Source organism: Falco punctatus, assembly GCF_963210335.1.
Source record: "Falco punctatus genome assembly, chromosome: Z".
In the NCBI taxonomy this organism is placed as follows: domain Eukaryota; kingdom Metazoa; phylum Chordata; class Aves; order Falconiformes; family Falconidae; genus Falco; species Falco punctatus.
In genome coordinates this window covers 14,304,675-14,330,788 of record NC_137586.1, presented here as the reverse complement: position 1 = coordinate 14,330,788, position 26,114 = coordinate 14,304,675, and the positions used below count along the sequence as shown (strand labels likewise).

At 36.7% G+C, this 26,114-nt stretch overlaps 2 protein-coding genes across 5 annotated transcripts in view; both read left to right on the top strand.

Annotated features, from left to right (window-relative positions):
• Nucleotides 1–12,802, top strand: part of NUP155 (nucleoporin 155) — a 33,099-nt gene extending 20,297 nt beyond the window's left edge. For both annotated transcript variants that reach the window (XM_080372108.1, XM_080372107.1), the window contains 14 exons: nt 977–1,110; nt 2,911–3,102; nt 3,755–3,893; nt 4,561–4,696; nt 5,128–5,281; nt 5,544–5,648; nt 5,757–5,911; nt 6,389–6,518; nt 6,784–6,897; nt 7,353–7,473; nt 8,432–8,542; nt 9,790–9,926; nt 10,661–10,761; nt 11,994–12,802. In XM_080372108.1, the coding sequence (XP_080228234.1) occupies nt 977–1,110; nt 2,911–3,102; nt 3,755–3,893; nt 4,561–4,696; nt 5,128–5,281; nt 5,544–5,648; nt 5,757–5,911; nt 6,389–6,518; nt 6,784–6,897; nt 7,353–7,473; nt 8,432–8,542; nt 9,790–9,926; nt 10,661–10,761; nt 11,994–12,135 (1,871 nt within the window). In that variant the 3' untranslated portion in view covers nt 12,136–12,802. The remainder of the gene's footprint in view (nt 1–976; nt 1,111–2,910; nt 3,103–3,754; nt 3,894–4,560; nt 4,697–5,127; nt 5,282–5,543; nt 5,649–5,756; nt 5,912–6,388; nt 6,519–6,783; nt 6,898–7,352; nt 7,474–8,431; nt 8,543–9,789; nt 9,927–10,660; nt 10,762–11,993) is intronic.
• A 148-nt stretch (nt 12,803–12,950) lies between these two features.
• Nucleotides 12,951–26,114, top strand: part of CPLANE1 (ciliogenesis and planar polarity effector complex subunit 1) — a 69,706-nt gene continuing 56,542 nt past the window's right edge. Inside the window, exons 1-11 of one of the 3 annotated variants that reach the window (XM_080372095.1) lie at nt 12,951–16,042; nt 16,760–16,913; nt 17,725–17,860; nt 18,054–18,173; nt 19,021–19,250; nt 19,608–19,714; nt 21,391–21,547; nt 22,292–22,395; nt 22,543–22,725; nt 24,178–24,427; nt 25,489–25,641. In XM_080372095.1, coding sequence (XP_080228221.1) covers nt 16,833–16,913; nt 17,725–17,860; nt 18,054–18,173; nt 19,021–19,250; nt 19,608–19,714; nt 21,391–21,547; nt 22,292–22,395; nt 22,543–22,725; nt 24,178–24,427; nt 25,489–25,641 — 1,521 coding nt within the window. In that variant the 5' untranslated portion in view covers nt 12,951–16,042; nt 16,760–16,832. The other 2 variants (XM_080372094.1, XM_080372096.1) reach the window with 2 other exon arrangements.

The following is a 26,114-nucleotide window of genomic DNA, read 5'->3' as shown; positions in this document are numbered from 1 at the left end:
CAAGAAGAAATACTGTAACGCAAGTTCCCAAAGTTACAGTCACTGAAATGTCTAAAAACTTTGTTTAGAGATAGAGGCCTGACACACAGCCCATTTGAATTCATGTCCTCCTATAGAGTAGCTCTTGCCCAGCATTTGCAGGCCAGTTGGGAAATGTTGCTGATGTGTATACAGAATTGACTATGGTATGTGATCCTGGGTTTTAATTTCTAGTTAATTTCTGTAGTGCTCAGTTTAAATAGTGTGATTGTAAATATTTTTTTTAAAGTCATTATGTAGAATTTGGTAGATATTTAATAATTGTTTTTGCATGCATTTCAAAACCCATAAACCTTTTGTATTGCTGAATGACACAATGTAATTGCTGCTTCATTTCTGAACTGTAAGCACTCTAAAGTAAAGGCATAAATTGTTAGTTATCTTTCACCCATGCAATAAGTAAGTCCATATTATTCTTTCAGTGAATATAATACATCTTACCAGATTTAAATGTTATAGTTTTCAGAGTAGTTGCTCCTTTAAAGATAGTTTAGATAGTGTTGACTGAAGTTGTAGCTATAATTGTTCTTTCTAAAAGCAAATACAGGCAGTCAAACAAAGTGAATATGTATGGTTTTAATTGTACTTCTTTTATGTTCATCATAAATACATTGATAATAACTGTTTACAAAAAATAAACAAAAATTTTAAGACTGATAGGTAAATCCAGTGCACTCAGATGAAGCTATACTTCTTTTTCAGAAAGTACTGCTCCCTTTTGCACAGTTTGAAATAAATGTTAACAGATGGTATTTGTTTTGGGGAAATATTAACATGGCACTTTTCTCCAAAGAGATCTAGACAGCATTAATCAAGAATGGAAGAGGAAAAAAAAAAAGACATTTAAGGAGACTGTTATTTTAACACCTCAAAAACTTACATGCTAATTTGAAACACATAGAACAGTTACTTATTGTCAGTATTTTTGCATTAACAGCTGAGGCACAGCTAACTGAGAAAACCTCACTTCAAGGCATCCAGCAACTTGTTCACAAAACTTGCCAGGCATTGGCTCTATGGAAGTTGCTGTGTGAGCACCAATTCAGTGTTGTTGTAGGCGAGCTTCAGAAGGTACGATCTGAATCATACGATCTTAATTTTGTTTGTATTTAACATCTGAATTTCTTTTGCTACCTAAATATTCCTAAAGGAGTATTACTTTAATTCACCAAGAAACATATAATGAATTTTAAACCACACATGTTTTTTTATTCAGGTTGCAAGTATTTATTTTTAAGAAACTAAGAAGTAGTATTGACTTCATCAACTAATTTTAGCAGTTTGGAAGTGTCACTAACAATAGATTTTATTTTACTTTTATTGACAATAATGAGTCTTGTTTTATAAAGTACTGTGTTGTCACTTTAAACACATTCTGCAAATTGTGCTGAAAAGAATAGACCGTTGTTGTCCAGCCAAGAGGAACTCAAACCTTGCCTTGGTGGTGTTAAATGTTTAAGTGGAGAGCAGTAGGGTTGTAGAATTGCAAACCCCTGCACGTTTTTGTAAATTAAAAGAGTCCAGAATGTATCACAGAACAGCTGAGGCTGGAAAGGACTTTTAGAGATTATCTGCTCCCACCCTGCTCAAAGCAGGGTCAGCTAGAGTGGCCAGCACAGGACCATGTCCAGTAAGATTTTTAATATCTCCAAAGGTGGAGACTCCACAGCCTCTCTGGACAACCCATTTCATTGTTCAACCACCTTTAGAATAATAGAATTATTCTTATGTTTAGGTGTAATTTCCTTTGCTTCACCTTTTGGCCATTGCATTGTGTCCCATCACTAGGCACCACTGAGAATAGTCTGGCTCTGCCTTGTTTACACCTGCCCATAAATATTAGTAAGATCCCACACACTGCTCCCTGAGCCTTGTGTTCTCCCGGCTAAATGATTCCAGTTCTTTCAGCCTCTGTTTGTAAAGAAGGAAACTGACGGAACTATGGATCCTACTGCTGTGTACCCTTTACAAATGTTGAATTTGCATCTAGCCCTTGAAGAAGCTATTGATTTGAATACTAGGCATTCTGTCCTAGTACTTCATAGGAAAATAGATGGTTCGGCAAATTGTGTTCTTTGTTGATAATAAGAACAATTTTTTAAACTTTACAAATGCACAGAAGCTGGAGCTCTTCACACCGTTGCTTTGGAGAGTTAGCATGATTTCTAACACAGGCAGCTTTTCTCTTGTGTTGGATAAGGAGTTAAGGAACTTTTTAACAAACAGAACCTTTTCCTCTGTCTTCAGTAGTTTCAGAGTTTTTATTAATAGTATTTTCATGCTGTTAGTGATCATTCATAGACACTACATAGACTATACTGGTAACTATGTAAGCAAATATTCCTAATAATTTTTTTTAAATCAATAACGTTCAATGTAATTTAATATAAAAAACATAAGAGTGCAGACATCAAAGTTTTAAAATTCCTCCTTTTTATGCATCTGTAATTTTTTTCATCTGTGACAGTACTCAGATAGTTCCCGTTACTAAAAACTAACATAGTCATTTTATAGGGTGTGCATTCTGACAGCGTCCTGTGAAGGGCAACTGCTAATTCCATTCTCATTTACAGCGATCTGAAACAAAAGTGACCATGGTAAAGATGGCAGCAGCAGTCTGCTAAGTTCTCACTGTTGTTTGGCACCCAAGGGTCTAGTGCCTTCATTGATAGGCCTTTCTTTATTATTTCCATTTTGCTATATAACGTTTATTTTAAATAACGTATTTCTGTACTGTGCACTTTAGTCATTGGAGTTCTGTATATTTTTATTTGCTGAAAACAGTTAATTTTGCTGCTGTGGCATTGTGACATTTCTAAACAGAATAAAGTAAAAGCTTTGGCGAACTACTTAAATTCTGTCTATTTTCAGGAACTTCAAGAACATCTAAAGATTACTGCTTTTAAAGACTTGGTCATTAGAGACAGAGAGCTGACTGGAGCACTTATTGCTTCTCTCATTAACTGTTACATCAGAGATAATGCTGCTGTGGATGGCATCATTGCCCATTTGCAAGATATCTGTCCTCTTCTTTATAGCACTGATGATGCTGTGTGTTCCAAGGTAAGCTCGCTGCCAGACGCTACAGCACCAAAACGCAACATCAGAGCATGTTCAAATGAGGAGATAAGTTGGGCAGGTTATGAGTCATTATGCTCAAGTAGTTTTCAGGAGCACAAGAACTAACACAGGCAGGTTGTGTACATATTTGTTATCTTGTAGTTAATTAATGCTGAAGATTATGTGAGCTCTGGTTTGAAGCATTTGCAGTTATTTGTAATGTTCATAGGATCTCTACCTCCAATGTGAAGTCCAATAAAACTGTAATCTTGATGTTGATAAAACATGTTCTTCCTCAGCATAGTCTTGTTTTCTGTCTGTTGCCTAGTTTCATGGAACTTGTGGAAACATAATTGTATTTTAAGAACTTCAGTCTGTGAAGCTCTTCAGATAGGTTTAAAAAAAGTAACTGGTGGGGGGAGAATGGGGAACTAGCTGGTTGTTAAAGTCTTAAGCCCTTCTTGCTACTGTTGGTATGCAGTCTTTCTGCTGGAAACTTTGTGTTACCAAGTGTTGAGAAACTGTTTTTCAGAGGATGATGTTTCTACTGTGTCAGTTTAGAAATTTGGAGTAACTCATTAACAATATCCATAAACTGTTTGTGATGTGATGTGTTCATGTGAAGTATTTCCATTTTCCCATCATTTGTCTTTAGGCAAATGAACTGCTTCAGCGGTCTCGGCAGGCTCAAAGCAAACAAGAAAAAGAGAAGATGCTAAGAGAGTCGCTGAAAGAGTACCAGAAGATCAGCAATCAAGTAGACCTTGCTAATGTTTGTGCGCAATATAGGCAAGGTAAGAGGCAATCACTGATCGTGTTCTCGTAAATTATTTCTCTAGTATCCTTCTGTGCCATCTTCTTTTTTTTGTTTTGTTTACTAACTTTCAACTAATTTTGTAGTGTTTCACCATATGTGGTTTCTTAGTAACTCTTACAATTAATGTATATCAACTCATTCTTGTTTAAAGCCTTTCTAGATTTCACCAACCAATCAAAAAAACCACTGTTTCTATAGTAAAAAATTCCTATCCACTTGTTTCACGTTGCAGTGCCCATTTGTTTCATATACGTGTTAAAAATGCTTTCAGGAAAATTGTTGGGCTGTGTGTAGGCAGAGGGTAAATAACTATACTGTTGCAGGAAAGGTTGTATACCTGTATACCAAATACGTTGTTTGAAACATAGTTCTGAATCCGGTTTTGTGCAACAGAAGCTAGTATATAACTTAAAGGTAGATACAACTGTTGTAATAGTCAAGATTTTCAGCTCCTGTACAAACATGTAACTTCAAACTTGCATATAATCCCCACGGGTTAGGCGGAAACCTTTATACGATCAAGACCAGAGTGAATAGGGTTTATTTTTTCTTGCTTGATAAAATGGGAAGTGTTGATGTCGCTTACCGTTTTGTTATAGATTTAATACAACAATGAACAGTGGTATCTATTGTTTTTTTTCTAGTGCGTTTCTATGAGGGAGTGGTAGAACTCTCTCTCACAGCTGCTGAGAAGAAAGATCCGCAAGGCCTTGGCCTTCATTTCTATAAAAATGGAGAACCAGAAGAGGATGTTGTTGGACTGCAAGCTTTTCAAGAGAGGCAAGTTTTCAGGATAATTTATGACCATTATATGGGGTACTTTATTTCAAGTGACTAAAAAAGTAATTCTTTTGAGGAAGGTATGCAGGGTAATGACAAACAAGTATTTTATAATAGGGGACACAATACAGATGTTTTTGTTCAGCATGCTCTCCTTGGTTTCGTTAATATAGCGTCAACTTAATCTGGAACAGAGCGTAAACTGATAGTTGCAGAAAACACTGGGATCTGAACGTTACAGAAGTATTTGTGAGAAGGGTGATGGAGAGCAATCAAGATTGTAGCAACTAGCTGACAATCTGTGACCTTTTTAAAATTTTAGCAATTGTGTTTACAAAGGCACACAATAACAACGTTTGAGAAGAGTACAGTATTTCATAGATGGTTGCAATGAAAATTGTAAGGCTTATTTCCATTTGCTCCATTTACAGATTGAACAGCTACAAGTGTATCACTGACACCCTTCAAGAGTTGGTGAATCAAAGTAAAGCTGCTCCTCAGTCTCCCAGTGTACCCAAAAAGCCAGGTCCTCCGGTGTTGTCATCTGACCCCAACATGCTGAGCAATGAAGAAGCAGGGCACCATGTAAGAAACTCACAAAAAAATCATGACTGCACTCCAGAAATCAGTGTGATTTGAAGTGGTGTAGAATTTATTATTTTTAAAAAATTATTATGGAATTGGTTTAGCAAAGTATATGAAAGTCACTTGGCTTCTTTATGTACAAAGTGTTCATAGAAATGATGACATGCAAATAATGTGAACCTAAGTATTGTCACATGTATTCAGTGCTTGATGTAAAGGTAACTGCTTCTGGAATAAGAGCTTTGGCCTTCTCTTCCCTTAGTTTGAACAAATGCTGAAGCTGGCTCAGCGTTCAACAGATGAACTCTTCAGTATTGCACTTTATAACTGGTTGATACAAGTGGACTTGGCAGACAAACTGTTACAGGTGAGCTTGAGAATTCCACTGAACTGGAAAAGTTAATTCGAATAATGCTAATGCTTTAAAAAAGAGAAGAGAGCAAGAATATAAGTGTTATCTTTGTGACTTCTGCAGGTTACTGCCCCCTTTTTGGAACCCTACCTTGTGCGGATGACCAAGATTGACCAAAATAAAGTCCGTTATATGGATTTACTGTGGAGATACTTTGAAAAGAACAGAAATTTTAGTAACGCTGCCAGAATCTTGGCTAAGTTGGCTGACCTGCATAGGTATGGATCATGTGTAATCTGTTGCATGTATCAAGAAAATTGGGGAAAAAACAAACTAAAATCAAGACCTTATGTGTAAGTATTTTAAGGAAAGGCCAATGCCCAAGGATGTTTGCTAAAAGATTTTTAAATAATTGGAATATATTAGCTTTTCATTCAGGATGTTATTGGAAAGAAATTTTATGTTTATTTTATATATTATACAGTAGCTTGCAGTGTATATCCTGTTATAAGTACTACATATCAAGCAGTCATTTCTTTTACAGAATTTTATAATGAGATAGGGTAATTGAGTGGAATGAGAAGTACCCTTGAACTGACCCTGCAACAGAGATGGGGTTTTATGGTTCGATAATGTCCTGCACAATGTAGTAAAATCAGAAGTCACTTAGTAATTCTCAGAGTCTAGTTAGAATATAATTAACCCTCAAATAATTATAGTAGGTACTCATTTTATTTTGAATATTTGTTTTGCAGCACAGAAATTTCTCTTCAGCAGCGTCTTGAATACATTGCACGTGCCATTTTGAGTGCCAAAAGTTCCACTGCCGTATCCTCTATAGCTGCAGATGGTGAATTCCTACATGAACTAGAAGAGAAGATGGAAGTAAGAAAAAATATTAATCTAAGCTACACTCTAAATGTATTATTTCACTTTGTCTCATTGGCACATGATACTTCTATTACCAGTTATTTAGAAACAGTTTTCTGTGCTTTTTTCCCAATGTGGCATGGTAATATAGTTCATAGGAGACTCTTGAGGTGTAAGGCAGTAACATTTTGACATTTAAAGAAGTTAACTCTGTGTGTATTCTTTAGCTTTGATTAAATTAATCCAATCTTGAAATACTTTATTATTCTTCTTAAACAAGGTTGCAAGGATACAGCTTCAAATACAAGAAACTTTACAACAGCAGTATTCCTATCATTCTTCAGCACAAGATGCAATCTCCCAGCTTGATGCTGAGCTGATGGATATAACCAAGGTGAATAAAATTTCTATGTATTAAAAGTCAATTTATCACATTTTTGGGGAAAAAAGTTTTGCAGAGACTAACCCTATGCTGACTAGGGAAGGTAATAGAGAGACAGTTTGGCATTCCTGGTCTGAGAATGTCTGTTATCCTAGACTGTCCTTCTCTGTACTTTCAATATTCCTTCAATCTGTAGAACTTTAATTTCTTCCATGTGTTTGTCTTCTTTATTAAGTCTCTTAGATTGCTTCATTTCTTGGGACAATGGTTAGAAAATTAACGGTATTAATTATAATTTTATATAAAATTGAGGATTGTATTTAAGAAGTAAAACTAAAGGTGGTAAAAAAAAGAATAATTTACTAGTCCAAAATCTACCATACAAAATAAAGAAAAGCTGATTATAAAAATTTCCTTTTTGTTTATTTATTTGTGTGAAATGTAAAGCCTGGTAATTTTTCTTCCAGCTGTATGGAGAGTTTGCTGACCCTTTTAGGCTGGCGGAGTGTAAGCTTGCAATTATACATTGTGCGGGTCACTCTGATCCTATCTTGGTGCAGACTCTCTGGCAAGAAATCATTGAGAAAGGTAGGTCTTAATGGACTAGGAGTGGTACAAGCTAGAACTACAGGAAAATAGGTTTTAGGACTGACTGTGTGCTGCTACTGACATGCCGTCCAACTGAGATGCATCTTTGCTGGACTATTCTGTAATGTATTTGGTAAACAGAGCTAACTAGTAATTCATTAATGTTAGGCTTGTATGCCTAAAGGACAAAAAGTAATATACCTTGGAATATATTGCATGTATGTCTTCAATAATCACATTCCCAATAACGTTTAAGAAGTCATTTCATCCCTTCTTGTTCTTAGATGCCATCTTATATGGACAGTGAAATAATCTGCAAAATTTTGTCTGAAGGTTTCACTATTAGGAAATTATAATAAAATTGTTAAACTTATAATAACAAAGATTAAGCAAACGTCAGAGTCCTGCATTTTTATGATGTCAACAGGAGTGGAAGTGTCAGGGTTTTATCCACTTTGAGAGAAGCAGAGCAGTAGGCACAGAACAGCAAGCCTAGCCGCTCAGCTGTGATAATCTGCCTCACTCTTTACCCTGAGCTGGTAATTCTCTCTCTCTTCCCATTTGTTTTTTTCTTTTTCATGGATTTTGTGCTTGAAGACACCATTGTGCAAACAACATTGACAGTAATTTGAGGGAAAAGCTATGTGTAGTAGTAGGGTTTTTTTATGGATATCTTGTGTTTGGTGGTGGGGTTTTGAGTTTGTGTTTTTGTGGTTGGGCGTTTTTTAGGTGTTTTTTTGTAGATTTGCATGGAACTTCAAGGAAACATAAAATGATGTGTGAATATATGTGTACACACACCAGAGAAAGTGGTATTTTAACTTCCATGTGCTGATTTTGCATTGACAATAGCGTAAGATTTTGATGTTGGTAAATTTAAAGTACCTCAGTGTCGTTGTATGTAAATGTCCAACTTTTTTTCTGAAGTCACCGCTAAATGATTTCTTTGCACTTTCAGAGTTGAGCAATACTGTGTCTCTGAGCCCTGCTGACAGAATGCAAGCGCTTAGTCTGAAGATGGTATTGCTTGGGAAGATATATGCTGGCACACCCCGTTACTTTCCTTTAGGCAAGTTGTTTAGCCTGTGTATACAAATGGGTCTTAGATTTCTTTTAGACTCTTAAAAAGTTTTAACCTAAGAAATGTCTTTAAAAAAAAAAAAAAAAAGGAAAAAAATACTGATAATTTTGTGATACATAATTACTGTAGTAATCTGTTGCTTCAGCTACAGCAAAAACAGTCACAAATAATTTCGACAGTCAGTAGTGGCGGAGTTGATCTTGAGGGTAGCTCAGCAGTGCTTTTCAGTTTTGTCCAAGAAATGAGGAACAAAAGCTTTGTGATAGTTGCTTATTATTACAGTAACTTTGACAAGGGATTGAGGGGAGGGAGGTTACACAAAAGGTAGAAATAGAATTCCTATTGGCATTTAGATTTTGTAAACACAGTATAACTGTTACGATTATGAAACCATTACAGTTTTTACAAGTGCAGTTTTTCTTAGGATTTTGCTAGGGATTTAACCTGTTTACAGTTTTTCACGCTGAATGGGAAGTAAATAAAGCTTAGAAGGCAGCAACAGTTATCTTTGGATAGCTGTGCAGATCCCATTTTGGAAAGTAATGAAGTTTTTATCAAAATAAAAAAATGTGTATTTATACATAAACGTGGTTGCTTACATTTTTTTTTATCTGCTGTCTTTTGAAGTATCTGCTGCTATCGTCAGGGGCAAACTCTTAACAACATCATTCAGGAGACCTCTAGATAATTTTTGGAGCCTCTTTGAGATGCTCACATGTTTTGACAACGTGGTATTACATAAAAACGTGGAAAATACATTGTTCAGCACTAAATGATCTTTTAACAATACTGAAATATTGTAAAAGAACATTTAGTGCTGAACAATACATTGCTTATTGTCACTGACACTTAAACATGATAAAAGATGCAGTAGTGTTGCTGGCTATTCTAGCAAATGAAATATTAGTGTGTTCTTTTGTGCTGAAACAGAAGTTAATGAACTTTTTCTTAACAGCATAGTTCTGTGGCAGAACTGTAATAAAGTACTCAGTGTAAGTAATCAGTCATGCATTGTTAGTAGCTTAATACCATCTTTCGAAGTAGTTACATTTTACGTAACCTTCCCACAGTGCAGACTGGGGAAACTGTTAGATGTGCTTCACAGAAGAAAGGTACTCACTGTGTGGAAGATGGAAAACTAACATTGGAGTAAATAATCACTTTTAAATGCCTTTCTTTGTTAGACTCCCATTAACAATTTGGAATCTAAACATCCCATTATTTTTGTCCTCCAGATTTTTTAGTGCAGGTTCTAGAGCAACATGTCTGCACTTTGAACTGGTATGTAGGTTTTGTAACACATACCATGCAAGAAATTGGAGTGCCATTGCCAAGGCTGCTTGAAGTCTATGACCACTTGTTTAAAGCACGGGTAAGGAAAATAAAAACAAAATAAAAACTTTGTTTCCAACTACTGTCAAGGTCTGTCTTTAGTGGGAAACATAATGTAAGGTGCGATATATCAAAATATCAACTTCATAGTTTTTGTTCTCTTTTTCTACTTTAAGGCTCTTAATGCTGTGGGTTTTTTCCCCTGGGGGAAACATGATGAAAATTGTTAATCCTTTTACTTCATCTAAAACTTATTTAGGATTAAATAGGATTAGAATTGCTATGTTGCAGAAGGAACAGCATCTCTCGAATACATTAATTTTGTTTCCTGTTAATGATTAGTATTTGTTACTTCACTGCATCTTGTCTAATCTATTGATGCAGTAGGCATAAAGAATAAGACGACTTGTTTTTAACTTTTGGTTTGTACAACAGACTTAAACAGAATTAAAACAAAGAGAATTGACTTGTTTCTTTTTACCCAGATTCCTTACAGTGTAAGGGGTTCAGAATTAATATCTATTACTTTACAGGTTGTTAGGTAATGGAAAACAGTTAAATTAATGCATGTTTTAGCACTTAAAAGTCAAAATACTACTTAAATATAGACTCAGTACAGATTAAAATAGAATTCTCATTTATTTAAGTTTTTGTTACAATGAATAAATAATTACCAAAGCTGGCAACTTGTGTGCATATACACACACATACTTTTTATTTTTCATGTCTCCTTAATATTTGTCTCCTTAATACTTTGGAATTATTTTTTTTTAGGACCCATATTGGAATAGAATGAAAAAGCCTTTACACCTTTTAGAGGCCATTTACGTATTATTATCAGGATATGTACATGATCCAAGCAAAGTACTTCGGAGGTAAGAAAGGCAACTATGTCCTAATAAATAGTGAAAAGATATAAAATGTCCTAAAGCACTGCAATTCAGCAATCCTCAAGGCTTTGCTTTTCTTTTGTGTGAATTTAGTGTTTCTTTACTAGCAGTGATGATGAGACTCCTCATTCAAAACCAGTTGGTAGAAGCTTGTGGGGTCCTCCCCATAAACTACTTAAGTAAAGATAATTTCTTCTGAAGATTCAGGAGAAACTGAGAGGATTATTATTTAAATTTTGGCAGCATACTTTAAGGAGTAGTACAGACAAATTTGAGGCAATCTGGGAAAAGTGGAGAAAAATGAGAATCAGGCATTTTGTGGGTTAAATGGTGTATTGTTTAATGGAGAAAGGCTAGAAGCACTGAGTTCTTGGTATTCTGGAAAAGACAAGACTAAACATGAGGATAGATCTTCCCAAACTGTTTTTAAGAGGTTAGTGATGAATTACTCCAAGACTAAAATTCAGCTTAGTCTGCAACAGGAAAGAGTTTAGGGAAAAGTTTCTAGCTAATAGCAATGTACTTGAACAAGTTGCCTGCATATTATGGGATCTCTAGCTTTGGCAGCTTTTGTGAATAGACTCTATAAACTTCAGTCAGAACAGTCTTTTCTCAGAAACAACAAGCAGAACTAGGCAAAGCCTTAATAACTCTTCTCACCATAAATTTTTCAGGTTCTCTTGAAAATAATACATGTAAATATCCCCTTTTCGCATACAGAGGTTTACATCTATCTTTTCTCATTTCTTTGTTCATTTGCAGTTGGCTGAATTAAATAATCTTAACTAGAACTATAGCAAATGTTATCTAATTTTAATATGTACTTACATATTAATACTAGATCATTGTGATTTGATACTTTTTTAGATATTTAAATTGCTATCTAAATTAATAACTTATACATTGATTGTATTAGTATCTAAATTAATATCTACATATTTAAATATTCCACATTGCTATTAACTATATAATGTTTTATTGTTTGTTTTAAATAACAGATAAATAGTAATTATTAATTTGTTTTCCTATTAGGCCTTAGTCACAAGTATTAGATTTCAAAAATAAATCTTTCTAATAAATAAATACTTAAAAGTAGCTGACATGTCTTGCTGATATGTTATTCTTTTAAAACACAAAGAATGCTTGCTTTCTATTTCAGATTAATTCAAATACACAGAAACAAAACAGAACTCGTTATTATTCTGTTTTCTTTACAGGCAACGATTCACAAATGTTTGCTTGGATGCCATTAGTTGCTACCTGGTTGAACTTCAGTCTATGAGCCCGACGCTAATGGTGCAGACTGCTGTTGGGAATTTTAAGTCACTGCAGGCTAAATTAGAACGGCTTCACCAATAACAGAATCATTAGATCAGATAAACTGTGCTATGAAATAGAAGTTCAGATCCTCAGAAAGAAATACAGAGAAAGTTTTATCTTGTGCTGTAGTTAGAAATTGTGTGGCCTGTATTTGTGTTATTCTAAAGCTATCTACAAATTGTAGAAGGTAAATGTGATTAATAGAATTTCTTTAAATACTACAGATAGAAAGCTTTTTTTTTGACTCTGTTGAAATGAAATACATTGTGATCTTTCCCTTGAGGATTAAAAATATTTGGAAAATATATATATTTTTTTTAATTAATGGGGGAAAAGTAGGATGTAAAATCTACTTGATAGTAGTTTTCCAAGTATCAAAACCAGGAATGACAACTGAAGAAGGCAAGGTGATGATAAAAGCATATCTGTATGGAGTCAGGTGATAATGTGGTCATACGGGGAAGCATTGATGCAGTCACAACTCTGCGTGAATTATTGCCAGGTCTTTCAGTAGCAGATAATCATTATTTCATGACTGTCACATCACTGTCTCTTTAAACACAGCCTGGTATAGAATGTTTGGGATGAAAATGCAGAAACTAGAAATCTAATTTGTATTGCAAATGAAATACCATCAATTTTTATTCCCTATTCTATTTTAAAAAATTTTTGTACAATTTAAAAACAAATAAAGATGTTAGAAAGTGACTTTCGTCTACTTTCATTACACGCACACAAGCACCAAATTGTGTCTATTCCTTAAAAGGACCAAAACCTATGCATCATCCTGTATGCATGCTGCTTAAGATTTTTTAAATCTCATCCTACAAGGAAATTTGTTTTGTCTCTGTTTTACTGCTATGCATTATGTGCAACATAAAGTCTATATAATGTGCACAAGAAATTACCAGTTCATGCTGGTCTTTAGTCTTTCTTAAATAACTTCTTCATGCAAGTAAATGATCAAAGCATTTGGAGAGATTTTGAGTGAGGGAAAGAAGCAAATATCTACAGAAAAGCCTACAGAGTAGATAAATGTTTCAGCGGTTTTTTTTCTAAGGAGAATGCGTAGTTCGTACACATCACAGGTGTTCAAAAGACAGAAGAAAATAAGTGTGGATTAAGACATTTACATGCAAGTTTTCTACATAGAGCCTTTACTACCAGAGCTAATTACTGTGCTCTAAAGTTTTGTTTAAAGCGCAGTCATTAAATTTCTTTCCCTGTGAACTGCCAGGTACCTTCTGGTGACTTTAAGCTGGAGAATGCATCCAGTGAAGTAATACATAAAGTAAAATAAATCTCTTTTTTTTTCTTACCTCTTGTTAGATCAAAATAGAGCTGAAATCTTAATACTGGCTTTTCTCTTGTCAGTGTTGATACTTCCTCACAGATTTATTTAAATAGAAGAATTACTGTATGTCCTGGGAAAAAGATTTGCATCTTTCCATTGAATAATGGGCCATATAAGATTTATTTAAAGAACAATGTGGTCATGTTTGTCTAAAGAGACCCTTATGGTTAACTTGAGGATGTACTAAATCCTTGAATGGGTAACATAGGGAATGTGCTAATTGTCCAGGCGCCAGATATGTTCCTGGAATTGTAATGAATATGTAAATGATTTATTGGAAAGTTAATGAATAGACATGAGTGACTTGTATAAAGAGGAGGCTAAAAGGTGCCCTTGGTGTGCATGGCTTTGGTGGAGCGATCCCCCATGCACCCGGCGCTGCCAAATAAAGATCACCTCTGCTTGCTCGTATATTGGTGAAGTGATTCTTTAAATCACCGTATAAAGTATACTAGCTTTAGAGATTACAAGTTGTTTTGTGCTGATAGCTATTTTGCACAGCAAGGATGCCATGTATATTTACCCTGGTCTTGTTAGTACAGTTCTCTTCATACTCCATACAAGTAGTGTCCCAAGTCTTGCCTGATGTATTAGCTTTTATTTCTAAATGTTACCATTTCTACAGAAGTATGTTGTGTTGAGACATACTCTGTGATCTAGGTAAGTAGATTTCTATTTTCAAAGCTGGAGGAATGACTGAAGAATTGGGAACAGACACAAGTCACAGACTTGAGTTTAAGCTCATCTTTTTTTCCGAGCCCCACCCCGTCAATAGAATGACTGGCAATATTACCAGTTTTTCAAAGTAAGAGGATTTCAAAGTGTATAAAGAGTTATCTTTGATATTTTCCAGATGTGAAACAGAAATGTGACTCAACAGCACTTTAACAATGCTGCTAAGCCGGTACTCTTTTATTAGCAGCGCTGGGGTTGCACTGGGGCTTTTCCACTACAAAACTTTCAGAGGCTATATACCATGAAGTTACATATATTTACGTGAGATTTCCTGGAACTCATTAACATATGCAAGTGTCTGTTCCGCATGGATAATTGTCTTTCCTGGGGGTCTCTGGGTGGCGGTGGGGTTTTCCACAGTTGCCATTCTCTTGCAACTTTTATCTTTTACCTCTTTAACTCACAGTGTGTTTTGTTCAGGTATGGTTCTTTAAGACATTTTCTTTGTTCTTGGGCCTTAACCCTTTCAGGTGATGGCAGATGTTATAAATACCTGACTCACGAAAAGCAGGTTCAGAAACCTATTGTGACAGAAAGTCAAAGTGCAAAAACCGCAGCCCTGGGCACGTGACTCTAGCCAGAGGCTAAAGCCAAACGAGTTCAAGCATCATTGTCTACTTAAACCGTCAAGGTTGCATCAGCCACATATATATTCATTATTTCCTTATACTTATTTACAATATTCCCAGAGGTGACTTTAATAACTCCACCCCCGTTGCACTTGAATCTTTCGGTCGTTGGGGTTCCCTGGTGGTCGTGTAGGGACGGAGTCATAAGTCTTCCCTGTCCCGATGGGGACAGCTGCTGCATTTCCCGGGTCCCGGCTCGGCACAGCTTCAGCAGCTCTGCGGGCAGCTCACTGTCTGTCCCTGCACGCGGAAACCGACCCGCACAGCACTTGGAGAGCCACGGTCTGCTGATTTCTTGTGCAGGAAACTTCAGTGTAGACGTTGCCTTTTCTTCTCGCAGCACTTGCTCTGCTCTCGGATGGAGAAGGGGTAGGTTCTGTTTCCCAATTTAAATTTGGAGGGATGTGAAACATGAGATCAGAGGAGAGGAATGGGTGGATTAAGGCAGCAGCAGAAACAAACGGTGACAAGTAACTGTCCCAACATGAAAGTGAGCCACTTCTCATTAATAGGATTATCAGCAATTGGATGATGACTTGCCGGTTTGTTGGGTGTGTGTTTTGTTTTTTTTTTTTTCTTTCTGAGCCAGTGTTACTCCCTCTCAATCAAGAATGTAGTTAAAGGAAGGTAGAAAGGGACTTACTCTGAAGTGGTTGAGGAACATGAGCCAGTTTGAGGGAACAATAAGCGAATCAACAGCATTTCATCAAAGTGACAAAACAAGGACTGTCTGCACCCCCTACTTATTGTATTTCACCTAAATTCCTGTATTTGATAGGACGCGCTGGCTTCCTATAGCCGTGTCCCCTGCGGTCGCGCAACCCCTCCGTCTCTGATGGCAAATTCTCCCATGCGGAACCGTGCTGTCGCCGGGGGCCACGCGTGGTGCCCGGCCCCCCCACGGCGGGAGGCGCTCGGCACGTCTCCGTGCCCGCCTGCCCGGCAGCTCGCAGGCGGGGGCTCCAGCCGCACGCGGGGCCCGGCGGGGACACCGGGGCCCACGACCCCGCGCCCGCCCCCGCCGTGCGGAGCGCCCGCCAGAGCCACGCCCCGGCGGTCGCGGGGCGGACGCACCCTGTGGGGCGGGGCTCGCCGCCGCGCCTGCGCACTGCGCTGCCCGCGCCCCGCCTGGCCGGCGGCAGGGGGCGGCGGCGTAGCCCCGGGCTGGGCGGTGCCGGCGGGAGCGGGGCGGCGCGGAGGCCCGTCAGCGCCCTGACTGCCGGTTGTGGTGAGCGTCGGTCTGGGTGTAGCTGTCTGCCTTTGTCTGTGTCCTGCGGGCCGGAGACGGCCCGAGGGGCTGCCTCTGCCCTGACGCAGGCAGTATCGGCGGTGGGACCTTCGCGGGTGGCGGCCGGAGCGGGGACGGGGGTGCGCCCCGCGCAGCGGCAGGCGGCTTGCCCGTGCTCGGCTGCCCGTCGGGCGCCGTGCTGCGCCCTGGGCAGACCCCGAGCCGTGAGGCCGCAGCCCGGCGGCCGGCGCTGAGCCCCGCGGTGGAGCGCAGCGCCTCGTCCCGCGCTCACGGCGGCTGCAGGCGGGGAACCCTCTCTACCCCTCCCCCGCACTGGGCCCGGTCCCGAAGCGCCGCCGGCCCGCCCGCCCAGCCCGCGCAGCGGGTGGTTTGCGCGGGTTCCTGGTCTCTGGCGCATAGGCGGCTGCGGGAGGTTTTCCTCGCTTTCTGCGTTCTTGTTAGAGCTTTTAGCGAGGTGCTTTGTGTTGTGGCTCCTCCTCAACTCCAGGAACAAGCAGGTGATACGCATGGCGGAACAGCAAATAGCCTGTGAGCTACGTGAACGAAAGTAGCTGCTTTAGTTTGGAAATACAGGTCAGCGTCAGCTCTGTTTGTGTTCAGCAGGAATGCTGTAGTTGGGAGTTTGTGTCTAGTTTCCCCATCAGCTTCCACCCCCCAAATAATAAAAGTTTCTTGTCTTTTTTTTTCTTTCTTCAGATTCTCCACAGATATGTGAAAAAAAGCCACCATTTGCTTTTCTTTATAATGGTTACCTAGAGGTTTAGTAAGAATGGAGGTTAAGTTGGATGTCCTCATCTCTACGTGTATCAAGCAAAGCAAGCCATGGCCTCGCATCTCATGGATTGGACAGGTGAATGTAACGCACTTGTATTTAAACAAAGTTCTGAAAAGAGTAGCTTTTTAAATAATATGATACTTCATGTTTCTTTTTACAAGAAGGGAGGGTAAAAAAGAAGTGATTTTGAATGTACTCAACAAATACTGAGGTATAAATGGCTTGGGTTTGTATCTTACTGAGTTGAGACTGGAGGTTCAAAACCTCTCAGATAAACAATGGAGAGTCTTGTGTCATGTTTCTTCCCCCCCTTATATGAAATCATTGTTTTGATGGTTCTAGTTTTTCATAACTTTTTTTTTACAGTACATTGTTGGAAACAGTGAACAAAATTTTTTTCCCCGTTTTCCCTGCATCTGTTGAAACACATGCTTTCTTAAGCTTTTTTGATAAACGTTTTTTTTGCCAATATGTGGTTTGACTTTACGTAGTGTAGGTAACCATTTAAAGCCATTTCCTTCTGCTGAAGTCACTGGCAAAAATCTTACTCAATTAAACCCTACAACATGAGATAACCCACGTCTGATCTGTTGCTGTGTTGTCATTTGGTAGGTAGTCAGTTGAGATATACTTTGAAGAACTTTTTAATAATGATTGTAAAATCAGTTTGATACCTGTGAACCAAAGTAAACATCAGTGTAGGCTGATGCTAGATATGATGCTGTATTGTATTGGAAACATGCCAAATAATGAAGTTAATCATAATTGCAGGTTGTTTTTTCATTAATTATTTTTCCCTGACGTTTTTTACCTCTGCATTATTTTGCAAACTTACATAGAAAGTAACATTTTAAAAAATGCCATGTTTTTTTCATTTCCTCAACAGGAAAAAGAGTCTGTTTTTCTTCTAGATGATAAACGTATAAATGAAATTAACCTGGCATCTGGGAAGACAAGGAAGAAGATCCCTCAGCTGCAGTCATTGTTGAAAAATGTAGTTGTTTTAACAACATCAAGAAATTGTTAAGTATAATATCTTGTGTTTTATCAATTTATGTGTTTTTATTTGTAGTTGTAACAGTTTAGAAAGGTAGACCGTCTAAAGGACCTGTCAGCTCACTGTCAGCTTTACAATTGTGGCTGAGATGTAAGGGAAGTAATTTTAGGTACTTCACAATAATAACCTTCAAAACATCTGTCCCCCAATGCACATAGGTGCTTGGTTGGCAGGAATGCTTACAACAGGAGAGCTGTTTCTGTGGAATAAAGATCAGGACTGCTTGAAAATTGTGCCAGCAATCGAAGAGTCTAAGAAGGTAGTTGCAGCAGCACAAGGTGAGTTTTTTTCAATTGGTCTTTTGAAAAATGAGATAGAGCAAAAGTGGCTTTCCATTTGCTAAGTGTTATTGCACAAGTTTAAAGCTATATTCTCACATTGGTTTGCATTCATCTAATTTGTGTACTAGCTGGGCTTTGACAGATGTCCTCTGTCACTTGAACGGTACAGTTTTTTGCATTTGGTGATCTTTAAATAGTAAGCAATTTTTAAATACAGTAAATATTTTATATTTTAATGGTTAATTTTTAACTGTAGAAAAACATTCCTTACTAGGTTATCAATACCTTAGATGTACCTTTGATATAAACTCTATATGTGTAATTTGAAGTTTATTCTGTAGGTAGGTTTTTATGACAAACGCTAACAAGGGAACGTAAAGGCAAGTATTTGCAAATTTTATCAAATGTTGTCACGTATTGAATGTAACCTCACTGATACCAAGTTGTAAACTAAAGTATAATATGAGCAATTCTGCCATTTCAGGGAAGATCAGCACATTTAGGAGCTGAAGATAATAGTAGAGCACTTAAGCATTTAGTAGTAGTTTTTGTCAAAGTTGAATTCCAAGAAAGATGATCTCAGGGAAACAGCTCTTGATGCTTGAGTCCTGTGGGAAAGATAAGTCATAAAATGCATAAAAATGTGTGTCCCATCAGACATTACTGCTGCCTAAGGTCTGCTATCAGAGATGATGCTGGAAATGAGAAATAGTTAAGGTGACAGCTTGAATTTTTTCTGATGGAGAAGAAATTTCCTTCCTCTATGGTTTTTAACATCTAAATGTAACAGAGGAGCGCAGACTGTCTGGTGCATTGTTGTGTGTGTTGTTTTTTTTTTCCCTAGAGTGTTTAATGAGATTGTACTTGTATGTATCTGGAGACGGCAGAAAGGCACTATTAACAACTCCTACAGCATGTGTCTTTTTGTGGGAAAGCACAGAGCATGAAGACACATCCTCATATAAAAATTCTTCTGCTGGGCGTTGGACTCAAGTTTTGCCTGATGAATCAGTCTTGTTGCCTTCTACAGAAGAAAAAGAAATTGGAGTCCATGCTGCTTTCATACAAAATGAGGTAAAAAAAAAAAGCCCTAAAGCAATCATTTAACCTCTTAAGTAAGTTAAAGCCCCACAGGCTACAGCGAAGTTTGGGAGCAGTGTCTGCTTCTCGGTGCTATTTGTAGGCTTAGTAGTTCGGTTTGTATTAGATTTAGTGACAGTATGAGAATAGCCATACTGAATCAGATCGAAGTTTTTCTCGTCCAGTAATACTCTTTTTGGCCTTTAAATTCTGAATCACACCATTACGTTGTTTAATCTGAATTGTAATAGCTACTGATCTAAATATATAAATAATTAAAGAGAAAATTGTGTGTAACCAGGTTTTGGGGTTTGTTCTGGTTTTGGTTGTGGTTTGTTTTTTTTTCCACAGATACTGGGTGATTGCTGTTTGTGCTCTTTTGTGTTTTACTCTGGGGAAAGTTTGGTCCTCACGTTTTTGATTCTTCGATGGCATGAAAATAGGTTTAAATATGTTAGGTAAGTTCAAAAATACTTGAAGTCACATTAGTTGAGGGAAAATTCATTATGAAGCTCTGTAGAACAGGGATTCAGAATTGGAATTGAACATATCTGCATTGATATCCAGTTAAATCTATGGTTACAAACATCTACATATGTTTGCATATGTGTGTTCATGGTATGCCACATACATGCATATATGGATCATTTATTAACATATATGGATCATATATTAACATACATGGTAATTTTCAAGTATTTAAATGTGGTTAATGTAATAACGTTCATCTATATATTCCATACTTGAATATTAACTTAGACCTAAATAAAAGTGAGTGTGTTTAACACACATGTGTATGCAAACCCATGTACATACACACAGTGATAGTGTCAGGGAGTTTTTTGTATCATGCTAATAGAGTTTCTTTCTTTTTCTTACATTACTACTGCATACTGTACAGTCATAAATGTCCTGATTACCACTTTTTCTTTTTTACTATGCATATTTGTATATTTTATGTTTTCTACTCCCCTTTTCATCTCTTTACGCCTAGAATGTGCAAGAGTGTGTTGTGTGTGTTTCTTTATCTGGGTTGGGACCATTTACTGAAATAGTTACACTGATACAACCACTTAAAAACACAATTGAATAATCATCCTGAGTATCTGTGTAGTCCATTCCTCTTCCTAAGTGAGATACACATATGTGTGAGTTTAAATGAATATGTCTTCCGTGGGAATAACTTGAGTTACTTGCTAAAATTTATGCTTGCTGTGGTACAACTGCTTTTGTTACATGATGCCCTTTTGATACTAACTTAGTAGTAGTGTCCTCTTTGCCCTACTAAGCAGCATCACTCTTTGCTCAGTTTGTCAGTAGCACAGTAGTGCCTTTCTGTGACGCAAGTGAAACAGAACATAACATTCCCACTGTAGATGTGCGTATATATACCATAGTACTTGCATCTTGAAATTGTAACCATATTTCTCAGCCATGTAACTCATGATTTCTTTATGCCAACTGCTGCTGAGTTTCATTGTTTACTATTGTTTAATTCATTTTTTCATGTCAGTGGGTTGTTTTTTTTGTTGTGTAGGTGGCATGCTTCTAAATGGAATCCTTCCTGTGTTTTTTCTCATGTTTTGAATCTTTTGGGGATCATAGAATGGTTTGGGTTGGAAGGGACCTTTTAAAGATCATCTAGTCCAATCCCCTTGCCGTGGGGAGGAACAATTTTCACTAGATTTGGTTCCTGGAAGCCAAATCCAGCCTGACCTTGGACACTTACATGATAGAGCATCCACAACTTCATTGTTCAGAGCTGTGTACTGTTGATTTTCATTTTCAAATTTTGAGCATCGCTGTGTTGGATGACATTATACTGAGGAAGCTTTTCCTGGCTAAAGTGCAAATGCCTTAATTGTATGGAATGCATCTATATTTATTTGCATGTTCTATACATGTAGCCCAAGTTCCTGTGCCATAAAAATAGTTCTCAGTGCTCAGATGCAATTTCTAAACTCGTGCAAATATAAATTTTTTTGTAGTTTTTGAAGAAAAATAGATTATTATTTTTTATTGTTCATGCTTTATATATTTTTATCTTGCATGGTTCTTTATTGTAGTTGAATCATCCCATTCAGCATAACTGGGTAACCTTGTGTTTTTCTTGTCTCTCTTTCCTGGTGCTCAGTTCTTTGCCATACCAAATCCATTGGGTACAGCAGACTTGTTCTCTTGTTAATTTGGTTCCTCATTGTGTGTCTGTAAAGTCAAGAGGAGCTTTGCTGTGTGCGTTTGCAAGAGATGGACTTCTGCTTGCAGTAGCTGTTAATCAAATGGATCCAAAGGTATGAATGATAGTACGTGATTTAAGCTAATAGTTCATTTTAAATGAAGTGGTAACAAGCATTTAATGACACATTTTTAGGAGTGATTTTTCAACATTCTTGTTGATACATGTGATTATTTTCATGTTGATATCCATAGCTAAAAAATACTGCCACAACTTGTAATTTTTTGAATACTGTTGTTCAGTTGAGAAATCCATGTAAGCTCCTCTGTCATTTCTAATCTCCAAGATACAATAATAAATTAATTCCCGTTACTGCATTGTGTCTGCAAAGAATCTGGATAATTCTCCATCAGTCCTCAGCCTGACCTGTATTGGAGGTTAAGTTCCAGCTTCATAATGTTACTCCTAACAAATCGAGGCCAAATCTTGATGCAGTTTTTAGTGCTGATGATGACAGGAAATGAGTACCAGGATGGGATGATACAGTCCTTCAAAGCTCCAGTTGTTAGCCACCAATGAGACTGGAGAAGAGTGATCTTATATTATTTTGAGGGTTTTAGAAAAAGTTATATTAAACAGAATATTGAATTATATGTTATGTAATAATATATAATTATTTTTCAAATGTAGAGATAGATACAGAAATCAATCAATTTTCTAAATAGTAATGTCACTTTAACGTACAATAATGTTTCCAGTATGTCAAATATAATGTGTAATTCGCTAATAGAAATTGGTTTTTACAATAATGACATTCTGATACAAACTTATTTTCTTTGCATTTACTTTTTCTTTGTAGGCAACTCAGATTTTGTTTTTAAACACATTGAATTTTGTAACTGTTTCGGGTAGCCTTAAAGGTTGTAGTAGCAAGAATAGCATGGTCCCATCCGAGTTTATCAGGTCAGTAATTGATGTTTCTGCTGCTGTTGTGGATTTTTTGGTTTTTTGTTGGGGGACAGGTGGAAGGTTGATCTTTGTTTGTTTTTAGCGATTCTGACCTGTTCATACAGGAATTTGACAGAAAAATATTTTTCCTGCCCAATTTAGATCTTACTGGGTTGGCGATATGAGTTGGACTCCGGATAGCCTTTTCTTGGCTTGTATGTTAAAACGTGGATCTTTGATTTTGTTGACATGTACGGGTGAATTGCTGACCTTGATTACTTCTGGCTGCTCTGTAGAATTTGGACCAGCAGAGTTTATTCCATTTCATCCACTAATAACATACAGGTAAAACGGTTTGAAAATGTTTATACGTTCTTTGTAATATGATCATATCTTATTTTCTAATATTTTTTTTACAATTTTACATAAAATTAATCTTTCAAATGCACTCTGTTGCTTTTCATGTGTCTGGTTGTCATTCGTAATTGTGTTTCTTTTAATTGGTTTCTCATGATAAAAGTTGGCAGTGTGACAATATAAGTATACATTAAGTGATTTATTTTTTTTAATTTAATTTAGTAGCAATTAAAAATAGCATGTTTTCATGATTTAAGAAGAAATTAAACTTACAGAAGTGCTGAGAGTGCAGGTTATTTTAACCTGGTAGTATTAAGCGGTATTACTCTGCTCCCTGTTGAATTTTACCTATAGAACTCTTATGTCACATTTCCATATCAGATCTTGTAAATAACATAGTTGCACAGACAAAAGCTAGTTAGCTTTTTAAAGTATTTGTCTGGGGGTACTTCAGATCTAGATTTGAAATTACCCTGCTGAGCGCATGCAGGAATAGAAGGATCTCTGATAACATTTTTTTAGCATTAATTGAAAGTTACAAGGAGTAACACAGTCTGAATAACTAGAGAAAATAATACAGAATCTAAACTTTAGTATTTTTTTAAATATACATGTTAATTTCGAGTGACTACAGTTGGATAGTGTGTTAATGTAACACCTCATTAAAACATTCAAAGCATTATAATACCTCCTTACAAAGTCTGGTTGAAAAATCAAACACTAAAATATATTAAAATACCTTAATGGTGATTATTTAATAAATGTATGCAGCTACTTCTTTTTCAGATAATTACTAACTTTTGGGCTAGTAAGAAATCAAAAAAACCCACATGAATTTCACACATTATTTAAAAGTATTGTGGGGCTAACGTTAGAATAAATGCACAACACTGCTTTCTGGAACTCCATAAGGAGTGATTTCCTTATGAGAAAAGACTTTAAGAACTCTTTTTTTGAAGAGAAGACTTGTGTGTTGATATAAAAATATTTCTGTTGAATGTCTGAACTAATAAGATTCAGATCTTGAGGGATTTTTTTGTTTTCATACATGACTTTATTAGAAGCTACTTAGAATTTCATCTTCAAACACTTGTCATACACAGTAAGAGCTAGATAAGCATGTGTGGTACACTTAAAGTTAAATTGTGAAAAGGTACATTTAATATTTATTAATGAAATAATGCTGAAAGCTGCTTTTATTTTTCTTTGAATTAAAAAAGTTGCAATTGAAGCAAAACGCTGGCATCTTATGAGTGTAAATAGTGTTGCCCAGACTGCTCATCCTGCAAAAGTACAGGCACTTCTGTAGAATTCTGAATGGACCTATTGGTACAGTAGTGTGAGTGGTATTAAATGTTCATAAATTATTTCCTCTCTATTCTCTTCATGATTGTTACATATGATGGTTGTTTCTTATCTTTGGATGTATCTTTATTTTAGACAGCAGCACTCTGTTTGTCACGACTCTAGTCAGTCTCTTGGTTCTTCAGCTTCTGAAAGTGACCTTACGAGACAGAGATTCTCTGTTGCTTCACATTCAAGATTACCGTACCTTGTCGTCTCTGATGGATACATGATAACAGTGCTTAGATTGCCTAACAACTTTTCATCATCAGGATTTATAAGATCCCTTTTGCTTGACTCAACCCAGCGCCTTGAAAATATCCGTCAGAATTTGCTGAACTTCAAGGTAGGGTTATGAATTATTTTGTAGGCCTTAAGTGAAAGACTTTGTGTATAAAACCATGTAATTTTTGAAATGTTTTGAACTCAGTGTAGTTCACTGTGGTATTTGTATAATTCCTTTGAATTATAAGGTTGTTTTGAGAATACAGTGGATCTGGAAAACAATGAATACAGTTTTCTCTGAAATTCTGTTCCTTTGATGACTGGGTGACATTTCAGTAAAATCTAGTAAAGTCTTAATTGTCATGATATATTCTTTCTGGAACTGTAAAAGAAATTGGGATTTCTGTTTCAATAGAGTTGGTTCAGAGCACTGACAGGTATTGTGCTACTCTGACTAGCTAATCTTTTCAGAATGATGCAGAAAAGATTCTGTAAAAGCTCTTCATCTTGGGCTGCTGTGGTGTTTTAGAGCAGTCAGCAACAATCGCAGTGGTGCTGTGTGCATGTCTCCATGCATCTCTAGGTCCTTAATTGAGGTTGGCAATTAAAGCTTGCTTAAAGCGTTTTTGCTTATTTTTCTGTCACTTCTAAACTTAGCAAAGTCTGGGAGAAGGGAAACCATTGAAAGAAGAGGTCCTGTAACTATATCCAACCAAATAAGATATAATAGATATTAAGGTCAGAAGTTTTCTGTTTGCTGATGGAATACAACTTCTCTTCCGATTCAGTTTGGTTTTGGATTTTTGGAGAAGTGTGTTACGGTAGTCATGCATAAACTGGAAGAGTGGCCAAGGATTTGAGAATTTAAAGAGATCTCTTACTAGTAAGAATGCAAGAAAGCCTTGCATACTGGCAAACCTGTAGGATCATTTCAGGGATCAAGAAAGCAGATTCTTACAGAGTGAAGCAAAATGAAATTTAGTGCTGAGAAAATTCTGCATTTTTGAAGCATGATCAAATGATAGTTTGTTTCAGTGCAACATATGCGTGCTGACTTGTTCTCCCTTTCTGTCTGAGAATTTTAACTGAAGCTTTTTACAGAAGGGACCAGTTTCCTTATTTTGTGTAGAAAGTGTCTGGTCTTTTGCTAAAGACAGGTAATGTGATTGTTATTTCTTTTAGCCTAAAAGGAGACCTCTGTGTTTACGATCACTGTTGTCTTTAAAAGCTAGTCTTCTAAAAGATGCACAAAACCAAAGTTCCATCTTTTCCACCATTCCGAAATTCCTGGAAGAGAACACAACAGAAATGAGTGAGAAAAACATGGATTTACTGGTACTTTAATAGCTTTTTTCCACTTACAGTTATGCATATTATTTAATTTTAAGTTATTCTAAATGTAAAGAATTTTTTTAAGATAGTATAGGTATATTTGCTCTTACTACATATATATTTAAAGTAATTCAATATTGGTTAAATTCTGGTTTTCTTCATAGATATGAGGAATGCTGTTGTTTTTATCAACCGATGCTTGATTTTTTTTTTTTATTTTTATTTTTCAGCACTGCAATAACTTCGAAAAATACATACTAGTCTGCATATACATCAGTTTATTGTAGTTTAATACTTTAGCTTCACTGTATAATAAAACATAACATTACAGTACTAAATATACTAGGGCTGTAAAGTATATTAATAAGTACAGTAATATCCTTAGTAAATAAAATATTTATCCTCAATTTTAGAGTGTTCTTCCATCATGTCCAAAATTTGTACACCTCATTTGGAAGAATGGCTCTGTGGTCAAA